The 27946-nt window shown below is 44.4% G+C and overlaps 2 protein-coding genes across 25 annotated transcripts in view; one reads left to right on the forward strand and one right to left on the reverse strand.

Moving 5' to 3' along the window:
- Positions 1–122: 122 nt before the first annotated feature.
- LOC148057267 (uncharacterized) lies at positions 123–6521 on the reverse strand. Of its 24 annotated transcripts, none has more exons than XM_087748652.1 (7): positions 5562–6521; positions 4451–4609; positions 3746–3790; positions 3605–3657; positions 1111–1223; positions 521–1032; positions 123–236 (listed from the first exon to the last, which is right to left on the reverse strand). In XM_087748652.1, the coding sequence occupies exons 1-2, from the start codon at positions 6486–6488 to the stop codon at positions 4526–4528; spliced, it is 1011 nt and encodes a 336-aa protein (XP_087604778.1). In that variant the 5' UTR covers positions 6489–6521; the 3' UTR covers positions 123–236; positions 521–1032; positions 1111–1223; positions 3605–3657; positions 3746–3790; positions 4451–4525. The 24 variants fall into 24 exon arrangements, with proteins under 24 accessions (XP_087604778.1, XP_087604762.1, XP_087604720.1 ...); XM_087748636.1 differs by having other exon boundaries at positions 4001–4609; XM_087748594.1 differs by having other exon boundaries at positions 1111–3657.
- The window catches only part of YWHAZ (tyrosine 3-monooxygenase/tryptophan 5-monooxygenase activation protein zeta), a 28125-nt gene continuing 6690 nt past the window's right edge, over positions 6512–27946 (forward strand). The window contains exons 1-3 of the mRNA XM_087748666.1: positions 6512–6664; positions 9079–9382; positions 25946–26069. Of these exons, the coding sequence (XP_087604792.1) occupies positions 9089–9382; positions 25946–26069 (418 nt within the window). The 5' untranslated portion in view covers positions 6512–6664; positions 9079–9088. The remainder of the gene's footprint in view (positions 6665–9078; positions 9383–25945; positions 26070–27946) is intronic.

Raw genomic sequence — 27946 nt, forward strand, 5'->3', positions numbered from 1 at the left:
ACCAACAGAATTACTCAGGATTCAGTAATTCAGGGTGTAATTCAGTCCTGTGTGGAGGACCAGGATAAGACCAACGCACAGTTCGTTTCTCAACACCATATTAAATTCCCTGGAACTCGTACTTCCAGCCCCGGAGGACCTGTGCTCAGAGGGTGCTCCCAGCGAAGCGGGTGCCCGGCTGCCTTCACGCGTCCCAGGGCAAAGCACGCCCGCTTCGGCACCGTCCATCTTGCTTCCTGTAGGGAGAAATGGAGAAGAAAACATATGTGGTACGCTCTTTCAGTATATCTTTGGAAGGCACACAAATACCTCAGCATTGGGCAATCGGTTAGGAATGAGAATATAATAAAAACCTAATATATAAACCATATATATTCCACTTGCAGGCCTCTGTCTAGCCAAGTGTTTTCAAACATAGAATCACAGAATCATTAAGGTTGGAAAAGACCCTTAAGATCATCGAGTCCAACCATTAACCTAGCACTGCCAACTCCACCACTAATCCATGTCCAACACTCACGTTAAATCTCCTTTTTGTTGCTGATGGTTGGGGAGATTTCATTTGATTTCTTCACGGTTCTGATGACTGCAGCAGCATCCCTAAAACGCTCCTTAGCTGCATCTCAAAATAGTCTGATTAATCAATCTTATTCAAGAGCGATGAACTTTGTTCTTCCGTGCAGCTTTTGAGTTTGCATCCAATATTGTAAAATCAACTCAGGTGCAACACCGAAACAAACTGAATTTTCCATAAGAAAGCAGATACACCCGAAGCAATGCCAAGTTGCCCGTTTTCAAAATGAGCTCTCAGCAATTCAAGAATTTGCATGCTTTTACATTCAATATGTTGGCGCTCAGATGTCACCGACGCATTCAAACGCTACAATGAAAGGAAGCAAATGGACCTACATTTCATACGTAACAGCCTTGCCACCCAGACCTCTCAAACCCTCCTTCCAGCTAACTGGTTACTGCAAGTTATTGCAGCCCTTCAAGTGCAGCCAGGTCCTGATGTTCTCCCCATCTCACACCCTAAATGTCAGAAATAAAAGTCATTTAGATTAAATTCAGCTTTTTAATGACACCTGTGCAAACATAAGTCTCTCATACCTTTCTGGAGCTTTTTCTAAAGAAGAAGGAACAGCATCTAGCTTCTTTTCTCAGAAAAGTCAGTAGGCAGTAAAGAGCAGTGCTGACTTCTCTTCATCATTCGGTGACAAGTTCTGTGAAGGAAGTTGCCATTTTACATCACTTTTTTTCAGAATGAAGGAATGCGCTCACTTAAAATTCATCACTTCCATGCCATTTATTTGGTGGGTATCCTGACATCCTTCTTGGGTACTTGTCACTCTGGTGACAAGATATTTGCAAACATTTTTAAATTATTTTTGTGAAAATGACCTTTGCATTTTATTGACGGCCAAATCTGAGGAACCATCCCTGGGGACACTTCCAATTATGCACTAACTCTCTAAAATATATATTTAAACTAGCCCACATCCAAAATAATTTCAGGATTTTAATCCAAGGTACAGGATTACTTAAGCAGGACTCACTGGTACTTTGATTCTTCAGCTAAATGTGTCATTTTTTATAAACTAGACTATGGACAGACAGGTGAGGAGGTTAGAGAAGGTTCTCAGGATAGCTTCAATGAGACAGAGAGAAGGGCCACGTGAGATCCAGCACCTCTAACTACTTTCCAGTCAGTGATGGAAAATGGCAGCCTTATCCACAATTTATATGTTTTATCACTGGCAGCTGACACAGAGTCAGAATCTGACTCATTTTAGACGACTGGGGGGTAAAAAAGGAAAAAAAGTCTAAAACGCATGTATCCTTCACTAAAGTCTCTTGGTTGGGTCAACCTACAAGAGTGTCCTGAGGATGAAGGGTGTCAGTTGTTCCAAAAGCACAATCAGACTGCGAAGAAGAGGAATGAAATATCTCATTCCCTTGTGCAAAGCTTGAAGTTTGGCTTGTAAATCACGGGCTGCGGCCAAGGAAAGAAATAAAGATAGCTAGGACGTATTCCTAAAAATGTTAATAAGTATTTTATTCCAGAAAGGTGGTAATACTCCAACGATCTTGCTTTTGCTAAGTGGGAGGCAAGAAGCTCAAAGCCCTACAGAAGCACACAAAGGCTGCATAAGAATACTGCTATATGCAGCATAATCATGTAGCCCGAGAATCAGCACAGAAAGGTGTGTATGTAACAAAGTCACAACAGTCAGGATTTTGAGCAAGCAGCTTTCAGAAGAGTAGCTCCTGACAGCAGGAGAGCACACGCCAGAGCTGCCAACTCTTCTTTTTTTCCCCCTGCAGGCTGTAGATTTGCAGAATCATCTCCTGGTCTCCGGAGAAATGCCCTTTGCTAGGCTGCCCTTCCTCACTTTCCTGTTCCCAGGAAAAAAACAGTCAGTCAGAACATCTCCATTTTCTAGCAGCAGCCTGGTTAGCGCCGAGAGCAACCACCGCTGTGCCTTCCAGTCCTGACTGCATTTGCCGACTTTGAAGAGCCATTCCTACAGACTTCCCGGACTGCCTTCCCTGGCCTGTGTGAGGGTAACCCCCCCCCCAAATCCTGCTGTCCTCTTCTAGTGCGTGGATAACCCTGCCTTGCTACCCATCCACTTTTAATTAGATATGGTTAAGCACAGGGAAGAATAACTAAAGACTTAGGGGAGAAAGGATGAGAGGGAAGAAGAAAGAACTAAATGCTGTGTTAGAGGGAGAATAAAAGATATCTGGGGTCATTTTCTCCTCCCCCCCCAATCCCTCAATTTTTTTCCTCTCATATAAGAAAGAGAGAAGCAATGTAAATAAACGTACATATATATACTTTTATATGCAAATGTGTCTAACTCTACAAATGAGTTTTTGCTCCTAGCTGCCGACAAGTACGCCTGACAGTCTGAGATAGTGAAAGTGCAAGTCATCGAACAAAAAGCTGTGTGGAGAGCAGCAGGGAAAATGCATCTGAAGAAAAGGGAAAACGCTTAAAGCCTATCTTTTTAAGAGACAAAGTTCCCTGGTCAAAACTGCAATAAGCAAGACAAAATAAAACATTCCTCACTGGGGGAAAAGTGCAGGAAATATAAGAATAGAAGACAGCAGGAGAGCATCTGTTCAAGAGACAGCATATGCAAAGGTGAGTAATGTCTAATTCCTTGGATCTGTTTCAAATGGCAGCGTTCATGAAATCCAGAGGAGTGGAAATGGTGTTTGGCAAAAATAGCCCACTTAAAGGGGAAGGAGTGCAGCGTCTATTGACATATGGGGCTGTTAGCAAACAAAAACTATGGTTAGTGGCAATTAGGGTTGTTGCAGGAGACCTTCCATTCACTCCAAAACCAGAAATAATGGAAAGGAGTGAATGGAAAGGCTGATGTTTTCCTTCCACAAAACTATTAACACTGCCTACAGTATTGCAGCCTCCTTCACAAGGGGTTCCCCTATATTTCCTGGAGATACCAGAAAGCAATACATACCTGTGCTTCATCTAACATATGCTCCAGTCTGGATTCTTTATGCACTTTTAAGGATTATTATTTTTCCTGTATCAGTTAATTTTTCATCATGTTACCGCAAAATATTCAAGTACCTCTGAAAACGTATGGCCTATATTTGGGTGGTTGCCATTTCGATGAGACTTTTCTACAAAATAAAGGTTTAAAGCTTATGTTAAAAATGAACTCTGTAACATAACTTGAAGCAAGTTGCAGCAAACGCTGTGCCATCATACCATCTGTGTTCAAGTACAGCTCTCAAGCTCTCCTCCTATTGCTTCCTAAAGTGGAAAATAATGATAAAAAATAAAAACAGATAAGATGAAGAAGCATTGTGTATTGGAATACATTATGAACCTGAGCGTTACGATGCTTGTTTCAGAAACGAACTCCTCTGTATCTGTATACCCCCAGCAAAGCCTCATTGGGGAAGTAAAAAGGAAGGTTACATTCTTCTTCACATTTAAATTAAGCATCAGTGATGTTCTCACCTGACACAGCTAGTAAATTCTGGTGAGCTTTGCTCTACCCGATATTACCCAATTTGCTTTTTTTTAGCTCTCTTCACAAGTATTCCAACAATATTCCACAGGAACATGAGTGAAATTCATTAAACCTTGGAGCAAATGGAAGGCATTAGAACTGATGAGAAATAAAAGAGAAATTAAAAAAAAACCAAAAACACCACTGTTAAATCAATGTCTAAGACAACAGAAGTTGCCGGACAAAACATACATGGAGAAAAATGTACAGTATGACAAACCCCAACATACACCTTAGGCCATGGGAAAGGGTAGTAAGAGATGCATAAACAAACCCTATAGGTAAAATGCCACCAGAGAAAACCTAGCTGTTCTTTATATGATACAATTTTAAGAGTAAATGAAAAAAAGCCCTACTCTTAAAAAATCAACTTTGTCATGCAGAGCTTAAAATAGCACCTTTTGATATTCACTCAAAACACAGGATCGTTGTTTTGAGGATTTAGAAACAAACCCCCCGTTCTGGTCACTTTATCACGCTCTCAGGTCTACAGTCACTCCATCCATGCGGGGCGGAAGGAAGGCGAGGAACGTGCCCAGAAGCCACCCCAGGAACGCCTGGAAAGGGCAGAGAGAGGCAGGCAGGCGAGGCTAGGAGACGCGAGGCAGAAGGCAGCGCGTCTGCAGGAGAACCTGTTGACGCTGCCTTCTCTGGTACGGTACCAACCTGGTCCCGGCCAGTCACTTGTCAAGAACACAAATACATTCATAACTGCCTCTTGCTTTCCAAGAAGCAAGCACCTCCCTCCTCTTATGCTATTCCCACATACTGCCCTACCGACAGATTTTGATGACTCCATCTACATAAATACATGTCCGTCCTGTGCTGTGGCTATTTCTGCGTGAGTTGTGTTGAACAATGAGTCAAGCAAGTATTTGTGATCTGAGCGGGAGTTGCTCAGAAAGCTGCTGCCGCTTGATTTCCAGTAATGGCTCCACAGCTGGGATACGGTAACTGACCACGTGCCCAGAGCCTGATGTTTTATATGAGACCTGGCATCGAGAAGGGATAGTGCGGAGCACTCCCCGGAGCCTCCCATAGGCACTCCAGCCAGGAGCACGCTCCTGGGAGGGAATCTCCCTCTCCCGCTGGAGATGTCCCTGTTCCGTGGCATTGCCAGATACAATCAGAGTCTGGAAGAGAAAATCTCCCTACCCGCTCTATCCTACCTGACCCTTTCACAAAAAACATATGGAGGTGCTTTCCCCATCCTATTATTCTCCATCTTATTTCTAATTCTGTGAGATAGTGCCGATCCCAGAGCCCAGGGGAAAGCACACGAGAGGTCAGGACGCTGCCTACTCCACTCAGGGAATGCAGCTGGGGCAAGCTCTTCAAAAAGCGGGCAAGCGAATGCAGGCTTTGAACACCTTTGGGAAGCACTCTTTTTTTAAAAAAAAAATAAAACATTTCCAACAACAGCAACGATTATTATTTCAATACTGTTCCTACTCCTGTCAGTACGCTCTCATCAACGTTTGCGCGGTGCTGGCCGAAACGCCCGCTTGCCTTTCCAGGGGAGAGGCGTGCAAAAGGACCCTTTGCCTCTGCAGTCCGGCTGCGTGTCCACCCGCCGGGCCCCAGGCAGGGTCCCTCCGGGCCCTGCCGCCGCCGGGGCGCTGCCTCCGCCGGGGCCCTGCCGCCGCTCCCCGGGCCCCCCGCGCCATCCTCTTCGGGGTCCTTCCTCTCCAACCCGCCGCCTCCTTCCCGCGCCCGGTCCCGGGCGAGGGCCGAAGCCTGCGCGGCACACGCGGGCCGACACGCAGACCCGCGGGCACCGGGCAGCCGCCGCCCGGCGTAGCCCGGGCTCACCCACCGGCCCGGCCGCCGCCACCGGCGCCCCACGCCGCGGCCCGCAGCGGAAGGGTGCCGGACGCTGGGCCCGGCCCCGCCGCGGGTTAATTGGGAACCCTCGGCCCTGGCGGCGCACACAAAGGCGGGGGAGGCGGCCCGGGGCGGGGTGACACCCACACCCCCCACGGCCACATCAGGCGGGGCCGCGCCCCCCCCGTTTCCCCACGGCGCCCTGGGGACAGCTCCGCCACCGCCGGCCTCCTCAGCCGACCAGCGGCGAGAGCCGCGGGGGTGAAGGGGGCTCCCCGCCGGGCGGCGGCCGGAGCGGGCCGGGCCGGGCCGGGCCGGGCGAGGCGGCTGGCGGAGCGTCAGCGGCCGGGGCCGAGGGGGCGGGACGCCGCCTCCCCTCCCCTCGCCCCGGCCGGGCCCGGCCCTGCGGCAGCGCCGCCGCCCCCCCCGCGCCCCCCGCTCGGCTCCGCAGTCGGGCGGGGGCAGAGGCGCGCGCCCGCGGGCGGGGCCGTCGGTTCCGGGCGTGTCCCGCCGCCCCGCGCGCCGCCGGCGCCCGCGGCGGTTGGCGAGGCCTCCGCCCTGTGGCGCGCCGGGGGAGGCGCGGGCTCGTGCTCGCGCCTTCGCCGTTGCCATGGCGCCGCTTGACGTCACGGGCGGTGCGCTGCCCGTGCGTTGCGGCGCGGTGATTGGCGGAGACGCCGTGTGTGGCGCTGGGAGAGAGGCTGCAGCGCAGCGAGCCGCGAGACAGCCACAGTCCGCGCCGGCCGCCCGCCCCGAGACAGCCGCCGCCGCGCTCCCGCCGCGCACAGGTAACGGGGCCCGCCGCGCCGCCCTGCCCCCGCCGGCTCCGGGGGGCCGAGCGCGGCGGCCGGCGGCCAGCGCCGAGCCCTCCCTACCCGCCCGACCCCCCCTCCCGCCTCCGGCCGCGCCGGCGGCGGCAGGGCGGCTCCGTGGGGAGGGAGCGGGGCGGCGGGGGCAGCCCGCACCGCGGGGGCCGATGCGGAGGGCGGCGGGGGCTGCGCAGGTGAGGCCGCGGCTGCCCCTCCCCGCCGGCGAGGAGCGGGGGGGGGGGGAGGGGAAACGGGGGCGGCGGGGCGGGGGCGGCAGCGGCAGGTGAGGGCCCCGCCCGTGGGGCGGCGGGCGGGGGCGACCCCGCGCCCGTGGGCGTCGTGGGACGGGGGGGGGGGCGCCGCCCCCGCCGCGCGGGGGCGGGGGGCCGGGGCGCGGGCGGCCGGCGCTGGGTGTGGTCTCCCGCCGGGAGCGCTGCCCGGGCGCGGAAGAGCCGCAGCGGCCGCCCCTCGGTCGGGTTCGCTTCGCTTCCCTCCCCTCCGCCCAGCCCCCCCGCCTCCGCCCATCCTCCCCCCGCCCCGCCCCGCCCGAGGGGTCCGGGGGACAGCGGCGGCTCCCCCGGGACAAGGGGGGGGGGGGGGGGGGCTCCGCCGCCGCCCCCCCGTCCGCCCCCGTGCCCCGGGGCTGGGCCCGCGGGCCTCCCCTCGTCCGGCCGCTGCCGGGGCGGGGACGCGGCATCCTCCCGCGCCGCCGCCCCCGGCGCTGGGCGGAGGTGAGCGGGATTAAGGCGCGCTGAAGTGGGCTGGGCTCCGGCGCCGATCCGCCATGACAAAGGCGGCCGGCGAGGCGCTGGGTGTCCCCGCGGCGGGCGGATGCGGCGGCCGCAGGGCGGGGAGGGGCGGCCCGCAGCGCGCCTGCCGGCCCCGGGGGGCCGCGCCGCCCGCTCCTCCCCCGGGCCGCTCCATTTTCTGCTGTCACCTCCCGTGCGGGGAATCGCGGGCGGCGCCCAGCCCCGGCCGCGCCTGCGGGGCGGGCGGCCGCCGGGAGGGATGCTGCTGCCGCCGCCGCCGCTGCGGGCCGCCCGGGGGCCCCGCAGGCTGGCGCCGGGGCCGGCGTTTTGGCCGCGCTCGCCCCGATCCCGCCGATTGGTACATAACCGTAGCCAAAACCTTGCCTTAAAATGGCTCCTGAACCGGCTGCTGACGGCGCGGTCAAGTTTTCGAGGCTCGGAGCAGCCGCCGCGTTCGTGCCCCGGTGCTGGGGGTAGGAGCTGCTAAAACTTTCCCTTTCAGGTGGCTGCAACGTTAAACCCTGCTTAATATGTTCCTACGTGGAAGATAGCGCTGCTATTGTTCGTGGTAACTTCATGTAAAATGACAAAAAGGTTAAACGATGCTGGCTTGTTGCATGTGGAACATACAGAAATACATCAGTCGTACGTGACCAAAAGTGGTTCTTGCTTTAAGAAGCTGGTCGAACTTTAAACAATGGTGTATCCCAAAGCACATTGCCAGGGCCTCAAAATGATCCAGTCAAGATACAAAAAAGGATGGGGGGTGAGGGAGGAGTATTCTTCCCTGATGTACCAAAAAAAAAAATCCGTTATCTCTGTTCAGCAGAGCTTGATTTTTTTTCTTTTTTCTTTTTTTTTTTTTTAAGTGCTGATAAAATGCAGCTTATGAAGCATCTCAGCCAGGTTGTGCTACCTCAAATACTGATGTTGAAGTGATGTTTTTTTAAGTAGTGAAATTTCCTTTTGTCTCTGAAAGCATAGCCTCTCAGGCTGAGAAGCAGTACCTTGCTCAGAATGTCTACTGTATCCCAATTTGGGAAAGTTAACATCATTGAAGGGCGTACACCTTGAAATTTAGATATTTGGTCGATTATGGCTTTGTAACATCCAGTGTGGGATTTGACTTGCAGATCCCTATGCCAAGTCTTTCTGCATGTAAGATTCTGTTAAGGCACCGAGAGTTGCCTGGTACTGTTTGTCTAGCCTTTATTTGGTCTGTTCCCATGACGAACTTACTGTTGGATGTTTCCTTTGTCAATTTTGTTATATTGATAATTGGATGCAGTTGATGCTGCAGCTTGAATGTAGTCTTAGGAGAGAGCGATGGCAAAGAACTAGGATCGTTTATGTGCATAAGATAGGAATGACTTGCTTTCAGTTCACCTTTGGATGCTTTTGTTTGCATTTATTAATAACATTTTTGAAAGGTAACAATTTTTCAGGAGGAAGCAGTGACTTTAAGTCTTCGATCCACCTATCTGTGTGTTAGAGCATTGAGTGTTCGTATGCCTTGTGTTCTGCATTTCAGTTGTACCTCTTACAGTCCAGACTACTTAGAGAATGGTTGCTCTGCGTATGAAGTTAAAACACCTTTGTCCTTGATCACTGTCTGAATAATGCCTCACTATTTTTCCTCTTTAGAAATATCAGCATGGATAAAAATGAGCTGGTGCAGAAGGCCAAACTGGCTGAGCAGGCTGAAAGATATGATGACATGGCAAGTTGCATGAAGTCTGTGACTGAGCAAGGAGCTGAGTTGTCCAACGAAGAGAGGAATCTTCTCTCTGTTGCCTATAAAAATGTTGTAGGAGCCCGTAGGTCATCTTGGAGAGTCGTCTCAAGTATTGAACAAAAGACGGAAGGCGCTGAGAAAAAACAGCAGATGGCTCGAGAATACAGAGAGAAAATTGAGACTGAGCTAAGAGACATCTGCAATGATGTGCTGGTGAGAAATAATGAAACTGTTGATCCATTTTTACTTAGAGTTGCAGGGTAAATGGTACCGGGCCCTCTGGGACTACTTCTGTAGTTGGTAAAGCTATGGTCTCCTATTTCTGAAGGACAAGGTTTGAAAAAAGTCTGACTTTTCTTTCCTTCTAATGCATTGATTATTTATATACAAATCATCATAGCTACAAATTTGGAGACATGTTGAAACTTTTTATTGTATATAAAGTAACAGGTATGAAAAGTCAACGTCTTTCTTTGAGAGTGAACTAGATCTAGGTTTAGTTTGGGGTTTTCTCCTCCGCCCTCCCCCCTCAGTGCGGTATTTGTATCCTAGATCGTTTTGATTTCTGCAACTTTAATATGCTGCTCTAGTTGTAAGAGGTAGTTCTTACTCTACGGAAATTGTGCCCCTCCCTGGGTAAGATGATGTAATGTTAGTTATGACTCAGCCATGCAGAAAATTGTCTGCAGGAAGAGGCAGTAGAAATACTGTGATACCCTCTTGAACTTAAAATTTTTAGTAGCAAACTAAAAGGCTGTTCAAGTTAGAAGTTTTCTGTGGCTTGTAGTTATGTCAAAATGTGCATGTACCCAGCAAACAACCCTATATTTTCGTTAGGAGACTGGTTTATGAAATCTGAACCTCTTCCAAATGCTTATTCCAGATTGTCAGGTTTTTTTTCAACTGCATACGCCTGTGGTGCCTCAGCGAGCACACGATTAACGGATGCCCAGTCCCACGACCACTTGTGAGGTAGATGTTACTGTCAGCAATAGTATTGTCCACTGGACTGTGGACCCTGCTGGGGCGTCATCCCATATGTGACGAGGGATCACGTACGTGGAGGTGACAGAATGACATGTGATGTGAGGGGAGTGTTAAATAGCTAAGTGTGTGCTCGAAGACCTGATGTCAAACAAAAATTAAGATCAATGAGTAGCATAAATTTTGCTTGCTGTATAAGGTAACTAAATGACATGGGCGGCGATCGCTTCTAGAAGACTGGTTCTCCAAGGGTGTGCAAAAGTCGGCATGGATAACTCTGAGTCTTGGCTTCCAGTTTAGGCTGGCTTCCATGGTTATTGTAACACACCCAGTCTCGTATGTTTTGTTATCTTGTGTAAGGATAACTCTTAAACTTCCACTATGAAAATGGAAATGCCAAAGTTAAACATAGGAAAGAACTGATTTACTAGTGGTGTTAACTGGTGGCTCATCTGTTTAAGCCAGAGAAATAAGGATCCAAATCTGGCACTCTAATTTCTTGTTATTTTTTTAATTAATTATTTATTTTATTGATGTGAAAGTCCTCGGTGCTTTCAGTTTAGAGTGATCTGAAATTCTTTTGTGAACTACATTTGGGTGTAAGAAATCATTTTAATTAAGTCATTGGGCTTAGAAACCGCTTTTTAGAAGAATTTAGTGTTTGCAATTAAATTTTTTTCTAGATAATGGAAACCAGATTGAGGCGAAACTAGCTGTTATTGTGCATGCTAAATAGAAAAGCTAAAACAAAACCCCAGCTTTTGAGTTTGCTGTAGCAGCTAAAGTATCTGGGGGGGTGCACACGGGTGGGGAATCTTGTTAAATCTTCTGAATCTCAAAATAGACTTGAATTTCCCTTTGTGTTTAATGAGAGATACATACATTATTCAAATATTGTTCTTTGACATGTTACTACTTTTATGCAGCTAATGTCTTACTAATTTTTAGTGTTGCCAGTCCAATTTTTCTTAATAGATGAAGGAAAAATTACTGTCCAGAAGAAACAATGCCTTAGGCAGTGATTAGCAGTAATAAAACTACTTTTTTAGACTTAGGTTTAAAAAGAAAAACTTTTTAAAGCTTGTACCTTGAATAATAAAAAAAAAAGCTTCCAAATGGCATGCACTACATCTGACATTGCTAATTGCATTGAAGAATTAGCTTTATATTTAAAAACATATTCTTGTTTCTTTGTTGGAATATCCTGTTCACATACATTCTTACTTACCTAGAAAGGCAGCTGACCATATTGCTTTGACATCCATTTTGCTTTAACAGAGAAAAAAGAATTGTGGTAACATATTTAATTGTTTTTTATGACCAGAAGTCTGCACAATGCTACGTGCAAACATAGAACTTGGATTTTTTTTTTTTTTTCAGAAGATCCTCTGTAATTTTTGTACAGCATAGTCTAGTCTGTAACTGTTCACAGAAGTGAAAAACAAGGCTTACCAAATCTTGATTGGTGTGAAGTATGCCATTAATAGGACCTGAGGTGTTAACAAACTTTCCAAGCTTTCAGTCACAAGCCTTATCAATTACAGTACAAAAGCAGCTCGGAAACTTGCGTGTCTTTTATTAAGACTGTGAATCTGTTCGAGCTGGTGTTGTGTCTTCATTTGCCTGCTAGGCTCTTAAGTAATATTTAATACCCTGGGGTGTTACTTCACAGCGAGCGTGGAAGTGACTGGTGTCCTAACTTCAGTGTTGAAGGGAGGAAAGCAATTAAGAGAATGTGTTTGTGACTAGCAGAAAGTAGCCCAAGCTGGCTCCTCTGCAGCTTGTCGCTCTCTCCCCTCATTTGTTGGAATCAAATTACTAGTGGATTGGAAGAAACAGCTCCTCTAATCCAGTAGACGCAGAGTATACTAAACTGTGCCTGTGTTCTGTTCCCCCCACTTCTGCTAACTTACGGAGTGAATAAGAGCAATTAATGCTGGACTTTCTTCTTGCTTCATAACTATTAGACTCAGTGATAAAAATTTTAGCAGTTATGTGGGTCAGGTCCAACCGTTTATTTTTCTTCTTTACGCTGACCTTGCAGCAGGAAAAGCTAGCATCTCTACGTCCTCGCCACTTCCTAAATCTTCTGTTGCTTGAAGCTGCTGTGGAGTACCTCTGCAGCTCCATGAACAGCTGAACTCGTCCTCTTGTTTTGTGCTGCTGTGCAAAGAAGAGACACCTAAAATCTCTTGGTCCAGCACCAGTTCTGTCAGATACACACTGGAGTGTTTTCAGGTGTAGTATAACTGACTCTAATTTGGAGTTGGTCTGGTAGTGCTGATAAACTGCAAATAACCGTGACACGTTGTGCATAGTACAAGGTCCTTGCAGTGTAACGATAGAGACTGAATTTCCAGATTCTTTAAGAATAATATAGTGTGTTTGGGGAAGGAAGTACATTGCCATACTCGAGCATCTTAAATGTACTTGAGTATTATAGAAAATTTCCAGTCTCAGAAATTCCGTATTGATACAGGAAATTAAGCTTTTCGTTAAGTACTTTTCCTCATGTTAGCTAAGTGTGTGCTTCACATTCTGTTTCACTTTCTATAGTAGGAGAGTCTGTTTAAAGTACCAGTATAATTATCTTTTATTTGTCATTTCCATAATAAAAATTGTTATTAATCTAACAGGTGTGGATTTTCTTCAAAATGCTTTTTGCAGTTAATGGGAAACAGAGCTGTAGCTGAAGTGGTTCAAATTAAATCTGTAGTAAGATGAATTTTTCAGCTGATGTGGACCCTGAAGTACAGAGAAGAATGTACGGAGAGATCTTTGAATAGCTAACATCTGATACTGCTTGCATGTTAGAAGTTCACAGGAGCTCTAAACCACTAGCAGCTTTCAGGCAGTCTCTGACATGAGCTAGATGTAAACCAATCATTTAAAACACGACTGGCTGTCTTTGCTTCAGCATGAACGTAACACTAGCCAGTTACACTCCCTGCCCTCGGCTGGCACATACAGCAGTAGTCCCCTGCGTGTCCTCCAGAGTGTACCGCATGTGACAGTTCCCACGTTCTTCCCCATGCCCAGTCTCCTGGGTGATGCCTCTTCCTCCCCCAGGCTCCCCCACAGTCGTGCCTTAAGTAAATCTCCTCGCCTGCAGTGCCCAAGCGCTCTTTCACTGTTTCTTTTCTGTTTTGGTGGTTCCCCTTAAGTCTAGAGAGCTTCCTGAAACCTGGGCTCCCCTTCAGCCTTCTAGAGTTACTGTTGCACATAGGTGCTACACAGCTCTCTTTTTCACCACTCCATCCCTGCCAGAAAAGCTGGAGGGTAATGGTGTTACTGGTCTTCTCCAACCTTAATGATTCTATTCAGGACCCTCTCAGTAAGATGAATTGTTTGTTTTCTTTGCCAGGTTGTTATTTCTTCCTAACTTTATGCTCAGTCAGGTAAAATGGTACTCCTTGTGTGCTTATACTATTTAGATTTCTTTGCACTTGTTATGGATGCTTCACTTTTTAGAAGTGGTAATTGTGAGAAGAGAAGGTGCGGTTAAATCTCAACTAAGTGACTTTAGGTTTGCGGTTCTTTCATATGTATGCTGTTTGGGGAGGGGGGGGAGTAGGAGAAGGTTTAGTAACCTGTCGTGGGGCTGCAGTTCACTGGGGGGAAGGGAGCGTAATTCCATTCAGAGTGCATCTAAATGGCTTTTTAAAGAACATACCACAGAATTAATGCCTATTGCCATCATACTCAAATTACTGTGGGACTATTTTCTAGTTGCCTGCAAACATCTAATAGGTTACTATGTTAACATCTATAAAACCTGTTTCTGCACTAGTTCTTAATGACAGGATTAGGAAATTTAGTCCTCTCTTCTATAGGAAGCCAGATGCTTTTTGACATGCACACGTGAGGTTTTTTTTAATCAACCATTGTATGCTCAGTGTGTCCTCCTGATGGTCAAAGAGCACAGCTAACCTATAGAGTGGTGCTAACAAGCAGATGAATAGATTGCTTATGAGCTCGAGTGACTGATTATACTGTACAACCTTCTATGCTATGAAAATACCTGATACTAACAAAAAATTCAATGTTCTGACTGAAAATTGCTACCTTTAGTTCTGTGACTCCTTCAGGCTTGCTTTATTTTTTATTTTTGACTGCACTTTGTTTCTGTCTTTCAGATCTGTGTCTTTTATTTGATGTTTTTGGAAAAGACAGGGAGGCATTTGTAGAAGCTTTTATTTCCAGAATGTCAATCACAGAAACGGAGTGGTTAATTTGTTCAAATCTAGGAGTGAATAATTTAGATTGGAAGGGAGGTCATTTAGTTCAACTCTGCTCAGAACAGATCCAGCTACATCACATTGCTCAAGGCCTTGTCAGTCAAATTTTGCATATCTTCAAGGATGGGGATTCCTCAACCTCTCTGTCCAGCGTGTCATAATATTTGGTCATACTTACGGTTAAAAGAAAAAAAAAAAATCCTTGTATATAATGAGAATGCCTTATATTCCAATTTGTCTGCTGCTCATCATTTTACTGCAGACCTCCAGGAAGAGTCTGGCTCCATCTTCTCTAGGCAGCTGTACACAGCAGTCAGATCTGCTGGTCTTCTCTTCTCCAGGCTGAAGAAACCGAGCGCTCTCAGCCTTGCCTTGTACATCCTGTGCTCCAGCCCCATAGTCGTGCTGGTGGCCTCCCCTGGACTCGCTTCAGCAGATCCATGTCTCTCTTGTACTGTGGAGCCCAAGCCTGGGTATAGAACTCCAAATGTCATCTCAAGTTGTTAAAATTTGTATTAAAAGGTGGCAATTGGTCATGTGCTAGTGGTGTATGTGAAAATATGCGAGTACCTCTGGTTCACAAATACTTCTCTGAATGAACATGTATATATCGCAGAGCAAAATGCAGCCAGGGTTTACTAACCTCCCAGGATGGTTATAATTTAAGCTTTTGATTAACTCTCCAAGTCTAGCTTTTTCAGTTAGGGTTTGGCTGGTATAATAGCTCGCATATATTGAAGGCAGGAGGCTGAGGCAATTTGCATCAACCTCATGATTTCACTTTGTTAATCCTTTAATCACTTCCCTGGTTGTAGCTACACCCCTTCAGGGTTTTTGGTGGTTTGGTTGTTTTTTTTGGGGGGGGCTGTTGCATTTTTAGTTTGTTTTTGGTTTTTTTTTTTTTTTTCCTGCAGTGAAAGCACTGCCTAAACTAGAGCAATTTTTTTTTTTTTTTTAAGAAAATTAAACTGTTGAAAAACTGTTGAATATTGGAAAATTAAAACATCGTTCATGGATCAGTTCAAATATGAGATGACTTGTGTTGGTTTTTATTTATTCTACATTGTTTGTGTGATTCTTTGTAAATGCATGAAACTTCAGCTCATGTTTGAAAGGATTTTAGATTCCAGCATATATAAGTAATTTACTGGTGGTTGGGCTGCATGAGCAAAGGTGAACTAGTACTTATTAATCTTAGCAAGAAGTGCAGCCGTAATGTTGATACATGTGTTTAATGCACCCATTTATCATAAAATCAGCTAAGGTGCTCTGCATAAATGCAAAAAAATATTTAAACTTGCAGTTACCTCTGATACTTATATTAGCTATGCACGTACGTGTGTATGCACGTATATACATGTATCTATATCCTCTTGCATTTATTGGAAGTAGAACAAATCTTTACTATAACCAGTAGTCTACTGTATGAATTTCACTTGGCATTAATATTTAATTATTGGCTTCGATTTAAAAAAAAAAAAAAAAGTACATTGATGCTTTTGAACAGTATAAGCACTAAGTAACAACTTGCTTTATTTGGCAGCACCCTTCAGTATTCGAGTACTTTATGCACTTACTGCTGATGTGCAGTTCAAAGCAGCAAAAGCAAGTTGATGGGTTTAGTTACCTATGACAGATACTCTCCTCCTTCTTCCATGCTGTTGAAGCAAGAACTTCTTTGCGTGTACTTGTAATTTTGTGAAGCTGCTAAGTGTGTTTGTTTCACTGGTTGGTCGCTTAGAAGGCTAAGAGTAGAAACTCTGTATTATTAAGATACCAGCTTTTACTGTGCCTGTGAAAGCCGTAAGCGGTAGAAATATAAAATTCAGAATATGAGCAGAGTTAGTGCGTTATCTCTCTACATCTGTATAAACAGATGCCACACTGTCTCTGGTTTTATCTGGAAGCTTCTGTCTTGTTTTCATGCACTTGACAGAAGAATGTGTTTCTGAAACAGGTTCTCAAATGCTTTACTGCTCCTTTGCTGTAGGCAGACACAGCGGCTCCTGGCTCTGAACCTGAAGTGGATTGTCCATTCAGGCAGTAGCTGACTACCATTTTTAAATAGTTTGAGAAAGCTTATGCTATTAAAGTTGACTGAAGAGCATTAAGATTGTGATTGTTTCTTAAACTTGTTTTTTTACTGAATGTCAGCTCTTGCGTAGTTGCTTATTTTTCTTGAAATCTGACAGAAGATTGGCAATGCCTCTTCTAATGAGAAGGAATAATAAGTCATGCTGCTGCTGAGGTGAACAGTAAATTCTTAATTTTTTTTATCAGATTTATTGCAGCTCAAATGAGGTAGGAAGCAGTTATGGGTTGTGTTTTGGTCGTTTGTTTTTTGTTTTTTTTTTCCTGGATGTTGTTACCCTTTGTGATTATGCAGGTAACAAAATATTTAACAATGGGAATGTGATCTCTAACTGATCAGATTCTCCTAGTGCAGAGTAGGCTTACATTGCTAAAATGGCATTTTTGCTAATAAAATGCTTTTGTTAACATTGTATGCTATAATGAACTCCTAATATATCATAGTCTACTTCAGGAGGTTTCAGATCTGCTCAGAGTGCAAACTGCTAAAGATAAATGGTCCCTACTTCTGTTTCTTATCAAGGATAAAAGATGTTCCATCATGGTTCATGGGGGTTTTTAGAAGTATTTCTTCAGAGACCAAAACTACAGTGTCTTCAGACAGCTAGAGCGTGTTCTGGTTCAGAGTACAGCCACAATAGCTATCGCTTAGACCTACCTGTCTAGCAGAAATTCTCATCCAACTCAATTGGTTTCAATTTCGTGTTCTCTCAAGTTTCTCAGAAGATGTTCTGTTTCTTCAAAAAATAATGATTGATGCATTTGGCACCATTCTGTTTTGTTGCAAGTCCCCAGTATTCAAGAAATAAATTAATGAGATGATTGCAAAACAAAAAAAGGTAAAAATTGCATATTGGCTTTGATCCTTCGTGGAAACTGTTTTGTGTATTAATGTCTACAGCAATGCCCCAACACATTAAATACTTTAATCCTAAGTATTTTTCTTTTAAATGCCTTATTGGCTGCTGCCTTTCATACGAGTTTTCTCAGAGTTGGTTACTAAACTGGAGAGGTATTTTTACCTATGCATCAGAATTTGGTTCCTTCACTGTCGTGTGTCGTTAAGGATACTTTGGTAAAAACCTGTAATGATTGGCATGAAGGACTTTAAAAGTCGTTTGAGGGGTGACCTCATCGCAGTCTACAGCTTCCTCGGGGGGGGGGGGGGGGGGGGGCAGCCGAGGGGGAGGGGCTGGTCTCCCTCTGGTGACCGCAAGGAAATGGCGTGAAGCTGCGTCAGGGGAAGGTCAGACTGGACATTAGGGGGAGGTTCTTCACTGAGAGGGTGGTCGGTCCCTGGAAGAGGCTCCCCAGGGAAGCAGTCACAGCACCAAGCCTCTCAGAGTTCAAGGAGTTTCTGGATGATGCTCTTAGTCATAGGGTTTAGTTTTAGGTAGTCCCAGGAGGAGCAGGGAGTTGGACTCTATGATCCTTATGGGTCCCTTCCAATTCAAGATGTTCTATGAATAATCTCAAAGATTGTGTCCTGATATTAAGCACATTTGCTTCCCTTGCTGTAAATACTAATTGGAAGGCAAAGTGGTAGAAGGAACAAGATAGTGAAGGGCACAGTAGTCTTAAGTTGGGGAGTGTAGATCCGCGAGGAGAGCTGCGTATATGTGGAATGAGAGATGCTGCTCCCCATTGCCTCGCTTCCCATCCTTGTCTTTTTATGCAGACTGGTGGTGTGTCTGTCCGTATGTGCCATACCTTCCCTCTAAGCACCCTGTAGGCGTTTTAGTGCACACACCTACTTCTTATTGACTTAGTTCTATCCCCCAGCATACGTGTCAGCATGAAGATGATTTTTCTGGGTGTCCTACTTCTTTCTCCCATGTTTTCCTCCGCCTGCCCCTAAGTGGTACTGCTTTTGTTCTTTTTTTCTAAAGAAACACATTTAGACTGTTGTAGCAGTATTTTTTTAAATAAGCTAAAATTTCTCACCATTCTTTCTGTTATACAGGATTCCCTTTTCTGCATTAGTCCTTTAGTTCAGTTATCCTCTCATTACTCAGGCCTCATTTCCTCCATTTTTTCCCTTTCTAGATCTTCACCAGATTGACTACAGCAAAGCTGCTAACCAAGTGTACCTTTTTCCTTCTCTTATCAGTCCCAGGTGTCCCTACGCATGTCACCTCTCCCACTGTTGCATGAACTCCGCAATCGAATTCCTCCCTGCCCCTGAAGGTCCTTTGTCCCAAAGTCTGAATTTCTCTGCTCAGGCTCGTCATTCTCGCCTTGTCTTTTCCAGCCAGGCTTCTCTTCTCACCTTTTTCAAACCTCTGCTACTGTCTGTGTGGGCAGCCAGCTTGATGGGAAGAGAGAATAACTGGTTCTGAGAACAGGCAGCAGGCTCGTTTCCTTCTTCAGCAGATGTTTTGCCATCTCCAGTGCCACAGCAGCCGCTAGCATTTGACAGATTTTCTTGTATCCCTGTTCTAGTGAGCAAATGAGTACGTAGAAATCTGTAGCTAACTTTACACAAGAGGCTTTGCTTTTGGCCAGAGTAGAAGGCTGACAGCAGAACAGTCCTTTTGGTTTTTCCCCAAGAGGGCTGGAGGTCACCCATGAGGCAGCAGTTGCAGAGCCCTGATCCGAGCTCTGGGTAGAACTGTAATCAGAAGCAGCATAATGAGCCTGGGTTTGGGAAGGGATTGTCTAAAAATATTCCCCTTAAAAATACAAATATTTGTCATTTTCCTCCCAACAATTCAGACAGGTGTGTGTAAATAAAATTTCTACTGGCCACAGATGGCTTGGTTAAACCCTTTGTAGTGTGTGTGCCAATCTGCAGTGCAGCTAATTGCACGTGTTGCTTTATAGCCCGAGTAACTTCCCTAACTGTGGTGCTGAGGCAGAAAACACATGCATGGAAAATCACACACTAGCTTTTTATGGGAATGGTAGGTGTCTTGAACTTGCCCGACGCAGGTGGCCTACTTTAATAACTTTGTCATCAAAATAGAAGTCTGTAAAAGAACAGCTTAACAAAGGTGTGCTGCAGTTACTGTGCTGGTTGGCTAGTGGGTTCCACGTGATGAAACCAAGTACACGTAGCTCTTCCTGCAAAGTGTGTACCTGGAAACACTGATCTGAATCAATATTTTTGAATGCCTACCTAAGTACACCCGATACTTTCTACATGTAATTCTTTAAAATACTCATGCTCAGCTGTGCGGGTAGTCAGAAAACAGCAAGTCAGTGTTGTAACGGTAGTCTGGATAGTTTTGTGTCTCCTGCCACAAAGGAAGGGTTGTTGCCCTCGGAGCACTGGGACACAAGAGGAGCTTGGTACTCTCTGGGTTGCAGTTGGTAAGTGTATCTTGATGCATCTGGAAAGCTGATCTTAAGATTCAATAGACTGTAATTTTATTGCTTGTTCTAACACCGTGCTTCAGCTGGATGTCTCTTTTCTTAATATCCATCACATCTTTCTTATTTTTCTTTCCCTCCCCTGCTGCTCACCTTCTTCCTTTGTAGGGAATAAAGTAAATAGCTACCTGGATGGTGTGAAAGTGCAGCAGCGGCTTTTGATTCCTGTTTGGAAATGGTACTGAAACTTCAAATAATATGAAGTTATCTGGTAGTCTTCTAAAAGAAATGCAGACTTGAGTACCAGTGCTTTTATAAGCTAAACTTTTTTTTTTTTTGGTGAAGCTGGGAAGTAGGCTTAAGACAAAAGTAAGTAACACTTTCTCATGTGCGGGAAGTCAAGTCTCTCCAGCTTTTTCTCCATAGTGTATTGTGGGTATTAAGGTTATGCTGATGTAAGGGGAGTTTGGACAATGTGTGGAATGTGGATGAAAAGCCTGTTGAAGGTTACTGCATTCAGAGAAACCACATCTGGCTCAAGAAGTCCTTAGGCCTTGGTGGAGGATAACAGAAGCATGTCATTTTCTTGCCTTCTTTATGTATTTTTCTGCTGGCATCCTCTTTTGGGCAGTGTTGCAGGTAGGTTAGTAGACAGAAGAGTCCTGTCAGCCAGTACAATCCCTCCTGTGTTCTTGTTATGTCTTGGAGAAAGATACTGGCATGCTGCTTACATCATGAAAACATTAGGCCATTGTCAGTTAGTGTGAAATAGGTTTCAGGCTGAGCTTAAAAAAAATACGATGTTTCTTTCATGTCTTCTATGAATTTAAAAAAGAAAGAGTTCTTCCATGTCATCTTCATCCTTATGCCATATGCCACAGATGGATGACAAATTAACTAAAGTTCAGCTAATACTCTATGTACTTTATCATCAAAACTAGAAATTATGTCATTAACTATTTCAGGTGTCTTTCAATACTGCATGAAAACAAAAGGCCTGCCTGGTTAGCGCTGAGCAAAACTAATACTGTTTAAATTACCTTATGTTTATCAGTGTATTCTTTTGTATTTTTGCTGTTCTGCACCTTGGTTCTTTTGTGTGAGAGCAACATCTTTTTGTTTCTCCAATGTTCTAGAGATTTTTACTCAACGGTGTATCTTAATTATTAATTTTTTGTATTTAAAAACAAAGTTTCTTGCTCTCAGTACTTTAACTATATACTACCTGCTCATTTACAACTATATTTTTCTAGAATCTGGTGATTTTATTCTTGTTCTGTTTGTCAGGAGGGAAACATCTTCAATAGAAAATTGAGCTGTTGATGCAATCCTCAAGTGCATTAATAATTATCTAAAGTTCCCAGGCAATACCATGTACTGAGACCGAGCCTTTCCTAAAGGGAGATACGCACAGAACTATAAGCAACAAGGCAAAACTGAGGCATTGATTTTAATGCTCTTACGATGAATTTGGGAACAGTCTTCTGGCCCACACAAGTCACTTGCCAAAGATGTAAGCAAATGCTATAAAAGAAGGGTAGTTTTAGACTTTGAGTGTCAGGAAAGGACTATTAAAGTCTTTATGGGTTGGCTTCCTGTCTTCAACTGTAGTTCTCACCACAGCTTGACAAACTGAAGCACGTCTACTTCCAGTAAGAAGCAGGCAGACTTTTTGTAGAGGGTTGAGTGTTGGTTTTGGGTTTTTTTTGTTACACAGAATTACTGCTTGTTACGCTTCCTTCACATTCCTAACTGAGTCTGATAACTCTTACCCTGCAGACTTTATCTTGCGAAACCACGGGAACAAGTCCATAGGGCCTTTCATCAAAACAGGTTCAAAACGCGTTGTGCTTAATGTTGCCATCTGTTGACTGTGTCCTGCTCTGGCAAAAGAATGTGTGTAAGAATGAAGAAAGTGAATCTCTTTCTGCTTTAGTGTTTAAAATAAGCCATGATTAAAGTTTGCCAGTAGAATAATAAAGCTGTGTGCGTGCAGCCTCTGTTACATCTTTGGAGACAAAGACTCTTCTCTAGTGCATACTTGCTGGGGGTGGGGGAACGTACCAAATTTATGAGATTTCTTATCTGTGGTATGTGTGAGCATAGCTGACATCTCTTGAGTTCGAATGTGCTGTCTGTCCCAGTCCAGAGTACCAGAAAGCTGTTAACTTAGTCGTAATCACAATTGCAGATGTGAAGTGTTGAAGCCTGATCTTTTAACGGCCAGCATATTAGTAAGAGTTGATGTTCAAATTCAGTATGTGCATGTTTGTTTTAAAAAAAAAAAAAAAAGGTGATAATTTTCCATTAAGTCTTTCTGGAAAGACTGTGTATGACTTTGCTATGAAAAGTATTAGAAACACTTGTACAAGCTGTTACAGGTTTTGGCTGAAAAGTGTTCTAAGATGCTGCTGCATCTGCCTAATTAACTGCAAGGCTATGGTTTGTTTCACAGCAGTTAGATTCTTGCTGTCAAATTAAAAGCTCTGACAATTACGGCTGAGTAGTTGTGGGGTTTGGGGGGCAGGGAGTGGTGTTTTGGTTTTGTTTAAAAAGCTGTTTCTACCAGATTCTGATTGAGGCACTGTAATTAACTGCCCATGGAGCTGTAGTTAGTGCATATCAGTATATATCAAAAGTGGATGGGAATTTGGCACGATAGCAGGAATGTCATGAACGAGCACAAGGTCTTAGCTGCATACCATGTAGCTATAATATACCCGTGCTTTATGGGCTTCAGTTGTCAGGGTGTTGTATGCATCGCAGTGATGCAGATGACCTAACAAACTTAGTAATTTAGTAATAAAGATCAACTTATTGGTCCAGTCTTGGACTAGCTGTTAGCACTTCAGTGGCCCATATGGTGATCAGCTCTGTACTGATAAACATTGTCGTATCGACTGGTAAAGGAGAGAGAAGGTAGGCATATATTGGTGGTACTATCAAAACAGTTCTTGTCTCTGTTTCTTCTGCTTTGGACAAACAGAACCCATCAGTAGGACTTACATATCAAGATATTCCTCCTTGTGGAAAAAAATTGTGTCCTCCAGAGAAGCCTTGCAGTTAAAGCTATTTTAAAAAACAAACAAACAAAACAAAACAGTATTCCCCGTAAGCAGATGTGTTAGATTGGTTATGCCTTTCATTATGCCTAACATTGTCTGTTATCTTCTGTAATTGAACTCTAAAAGGTCAGTAGTTTTATTGGTCTCATCTGTATGGCTTTCTGTAGCGACATACCTCCATGCAGATTGCGGCTTTCACAGCCACTCTCTAGGATAAATCAGTGTACTCTGAATCTTGAGGCTAGCTTTAAAGGAGTGTTTTGTGTTTACTTATGCCAATAAAAGAAAATATATCCTGAAATAAAAAGACTGGTACAAACAGGAGAAACCAAACATATAGTACTAGATAAGTAATAGGGGAGAGATCTCCTTTCAGTAATTTCACATGCTAGCTTTTAAACGTTAATCTGCTTTCAGGTTTTGTTGTTGCTGTTTATGAAGTATTTGGCATAAATAAAATTCTCCCAAAGATATGTGGCCTACCAGTCCTACGTGTTGTTTGTATAGAATAGAGTCTTTCATCCAGATATGAGCAAGCTACCAGTGCAGTCTTGGAGCCGGAGCCTCTTTGCATAGGCTATATTGTATGAATAGCTGTTCAAAGGGATTTTCTTAGTTTGTCTTCCAAATTCGACATGGGTTTAAAACTTTTTTTCAATACAAGGTTTACACACTGTCCGAGCTGCTGTTGCCCTGCAAGTATCTAGCTGATTAGGAAGATTTTCGCAATTGGTAGTCTTTCCTTTTCTCTGTCTGCTGGTGCAATTCACTCATTCAGTTAGTTGTTTGCAAACAACTTTACCTCATTTGTGACCTAAGTGAAGTTTAAGTCTGGAAGTTTGGTTGCTGCTATGGGAGTGAGCAGAGCTGTACTTTTTAATCGAACAACCTTCTATACGGATGATGAGTAATTTCTGTTTCTAGAATCACTGAAAATATTTTGGTCTGACCAATTAATGGAGGGTACAGAAGGAGGGCAACTCCCCATGGTGCCAGAAGGGTAGGTGCAGACTGACAGACCTGACTTAATTGCAGTCCTACAGAGAAAATCTAATAAGGAGCCTTATTCTCAGTAGCTGGGAACCTTCATTTGTCATTGAAGTCAGAGTTTCTTGGCACTGGTGAAAAATGTCATAGCTGTGAATCTTGAAGCTCTCTGATGGTGAGAACAGAGTGCATAAGTAGTTGCAGAGAGCTGAAGCACATGAGCCATGTACCTCACAGCCTTCTGCTGCGTTCCAGCCGCGCTGGGGCAGTGGTGGCTCTCAGCCCTTCTCCTCGCATAGCGGTACGCCCTCAGAAGGGCGCCCTTGGCATGAGGCAGCTCGGCAGCCCATTTGACTGGCTCCGTAAAAATGCTGCTGCTGCCGACGTGCTTGTGTTGTGTTTCCTTTGTTGCCAAAGGGCTGTCTCTGCTGTCCTTCAGATGGGAAGCAAGGACACGCGGTATTTTTCGATGTCACCCTGCGTGGTTGTAAAATGGCGCTATATACCAACCCCCACAACACCGGAAATATCTAATAGTAAAGGTGATTGAATAAATACCTTCCATTATGTTGAAACCAATAAAATCCATCCACTAACAGGATTTTATCTCATTGGAGCACAGGCATAGCTGGACCTTGTCTTGAAATAGTCATGATTTATATAAATGAATTAGAGTACTTTAACTGAAGAAACAAAACAAAACAACCCCAACCAACCAAACTTGTTCACTCTTCTTCTTCTTTCTGTGAATTACAAACAGTTTTCTGTAGCTATATGTCGGCTGGCCTGTTAAGCAGAGTAGGCACCACGGGTTCCTGTGTCACAGTACGGTGGTTACAGCCTACTGTAGTCAGGGTATGCCTACGCCAGGAGTATGCGGTGTGAGGTATTCACTTAACCTGCAGGGTACTATCTACAGAAAAGTACTGCAAAGTAGCCATCGTTCTGTGGGTTGGAACTGAATTAGATTGTCCATTTCTGTGGTGTTCTTGGAAATATGAGCTAAAAACTGCGAGGCAAAACTGAAATGTCAGTCATCTGATTTACAGGAGAAAAAGGACACCCAAAAACTGTTACTAAAACCTCTTTTAAAAAATTGTTTGCTACATAGCCTTAGCAAAGGATAGGTAACAGCTTCTGATTTAATTTTGAGTATTCAGGAGCACTTCTGCACTTTTTCTGGCTTTTCAATAACTGGCTTTTCTTTCAAAGTCTGACTTTAAGCACTCAATATAAGAAGTTTGACAAGCTTGTACCTTAATTTGACTAAGTGTGTTGGAGCTAGTGATTTTTTTCTTTTTTTTTTTTTTTTCTTTTCATCATAATAGAGCTCTTGCTGAATTACGTGACTGCCACAGTTGGGAACTTGCTATGTTAATTTAATAAGCAGTTAGAATAATCTAGAAAAACCTGGTCTTAACTGGCAGCCCACAGGGAGGATTTGGTGGAGTGACTCCAGAGAGCTACTTTTGCTTTGGAAGACATAGGAAACACCTGTTAGGGCAGCACATAAAGTCAAATGGGTGATCCTTTTCAGTGCTACACAGCTGACATTGTCAGCTGTCTGGAAATGCAAGAATCCAGGTTCACCTTGCAGTTTCTTGCTGGCAATGCCGGTACAGCGTTCCAGTTAATGGGAACTGGGTTAACGAGGCTTATTTATTGCCTGTGTATGTAAGATATTTGGGTCTCTGATTTGGCAGCTGACACTTCAAATCCTTTTATTGTCTTCTCTGGATGCAGACTTTCTTCCATTGTATAGCCTCTGCCCAGACTCTTTGGATTACCTTATTTTTGTCAGGGTACTGTATGGCAGCTTATAGAAACCCTTGCTTTGGTCATACAAGACTCATCTGCTAAATTAACACAGACTTCTTCTCCCCATTGAGTCACAGTATGCAGCATTCTTTTTTGTACCTAGGATTGTGATCCAGAACACGTTCTCCTTAGCCAAATATGCTATGTAGGATGTGAAGAAAATAGGCAAAAAGTAAAGCTGTCTTGACTTTGAAATAGATTGTCATATCATTGAATTGTTGGTTCAGCACGCTGTAAAAGTATGTATGTTCAAACCACTATGTTCTTTGTTTCTCTTTTAGTCTCTGTTGGAAAAGTTCTTGATCCCTAATGCTTCACAAGCAGAAAGTAAAGTTTTCTATTTGAAAATGAAAGGAGACTACTACCGTTACTTGGCTGAGGTTGCTGCTGGAGATGACAAGAAAGGTATTGTATGTCAGCTTGTGGCTAAATATTGTCAAATTGGATCGCTTTTGGTGGGGCGGTGACACGACTCTAATATTAGAATAATTCTGATTTGGATGTAAATTTCTTTAGTAACAGGCTTCCTGTTTTCTGAAGAAAAATCATAGGTCATTGGCTTTCAAATGAGTTGTGAAAGTTTCCATGCACCTCTGCCGTTTGAAGCAGGGAACAGATGTTCAGTCAGCTCCAACTTAGGTGTGCATGCATCTGGTTTATCACTGAAGTACAGGTTTATGCATCTTCTGCCTTGCTGAGTATTGGGTTTTTACCTCTTTGTAGAGGAACAAAGTCTTGTAGCATTTTGAAGTTTTATTCATAGAATCATAGAATGGTTTGGGTTGGAAGGGACTTTAAAGATCAGCTAGTTCCAAGCCCCCTGCCGTGGACAGAGACACCTTCCACTAGACCAGGTTGCTATTTCTCCTACATTTCTACAGAATACAAAAAGTCTGCGTAGGTTCAGTGAGCAAAGAGAGTAGAAACCACCTGGAGAAGAAAAGGATTGATAAAATTAATCTTACTGTTAGGAGAATTTCTTCCATAACCATGGTAGTTTAATGTCCAAGTATGTTTTGTTTCCTCAAGTTTCTGTATCTTCATGTAAGCAGCTTGTCATAATTACAGGTAAATTGCCTTCACCTAAATTTAGGTAGAAAAGTTAATATAAGACACTTAATATGTTAGGTGGCTTAACTGCTGTAGCTGAAGAGACACCCTGACAACATGCTGTTTCCCTGCAGAGTCACCTTCAATTCAGAATGACACATTATGTTTAGATATAGCTCGTTGCAAACAGTGCTAAGCTGTTTTCCCGGAGCCAGTTTAGGGCTGGTGGCAGCGTGCCCTGAAGAGCAGCGTGCTTCAGCACAGAGCCCAATCTGGTAACTTCTGCTAGCCCTGAGCCGTTTTCTTGCAGATTCGGTTTAGTCTGCACTCAGTCTGCAGAAGTATGGGATGCTTGGGAGCATGCAGACAATCTGAATACATGGACTTGGGACCCTCAGGGATTATGGGAGAGCTGTTCAGCTGTGCAGCTGATGGATGCTCAGCAGCACTCCGCCTTTTTGTAGGACTTACTGGGTTCCTTGCGGTGCTGTTGAACGTGTGCTGCCCCTGTGGCCTTGTGCTGCTCTCAAGCTAACGAGCTCTCCCAGTATGATATAGAAAGATGCCTGCGTGACTTCCCAGAAACTAGCTTGAGTTTGGTATAGAGGTGAAACAGACTTGGAATAATTTCAAGGGGATAGATGTGTCTGCTTTAGCTTGGTGGCATGTGTGTTATATCCGCATTGCACAGGGTAGCCCATTTTCCCTGCTATGCTGGATAATAGGGAATTGCATAAAGATATTAAGACTTAGTGTAATAGGGCTTGATTTGACTTCTGATGCTTTATCGTGTGCAAACTGACCCAGTCTTGCTGGCAGCAGAATTGCATGTGTAACCAGTACTTTACATCTGTTATTGTACAAAAAGTAATTACATTTTCCTTTTAGTAATCTCTATTCACATGCACAGAAAGTACAATATTTTGAATCCCAAAGTTTCTTTTTCCGTTGAGGATTAAGTTGCAGACTAAAATTAGACTGTGAAAATCTTTGTTTAAAGTGGTTTTGAAGTTCATTTTTATTTAACCCAGTCTCCTGGCTGAGCAGTTTTTAGTGGATTTCCAGATGAAGAAAACTTGTTGAAAGCCCATCTAGCTCATAGTTGCTATGGCTCCTAAACTTAAGATTCCCCTCCCCGCAACTGTTTCATCTCACAGGCTTTTCCTGTGTGCTGTCTGTGACCTTGAAGAAGAGCAGTTGATAATTATTGTTTAGGAAATAATGGCCATTTA

Source organism: Nipponia nippon, unplaced genomic scaffold (genome assembly GCF_047370975.1).
Source record: "Nipponia nippon isolate SJK-2023a ecotype South Korea unplaced genomic scaffold, ASM4737097v1 scaffold_1, whole genome shotgun sequence".
Classification (NCBI taxonomy): domain Eukaryota; kingdom Metazoa; phylum Chordata; class Aves; order Pelecaniformes; family Threskiornithidae; genus Nipponia; species Nipponia nippon.

Bases quoted from the DNA above. Each gene is read 5' to 3' on its own strand.
- LOC148057267 (XM_087748536.1), bottom strand. From the start codon at position 6,488: ATGGCAACGGCGAAGGCGCGAGCACGAGCCCGCGCCTCCCCCGGCGCG. The intron at 4,610-5,561 runs GCAAGCGGGCGT...TGCCCTTTCCAG, and splicing joins CACGCCTCTCCCCTGGAAAG to GCGTTCCTGGGGTGGCTTCT.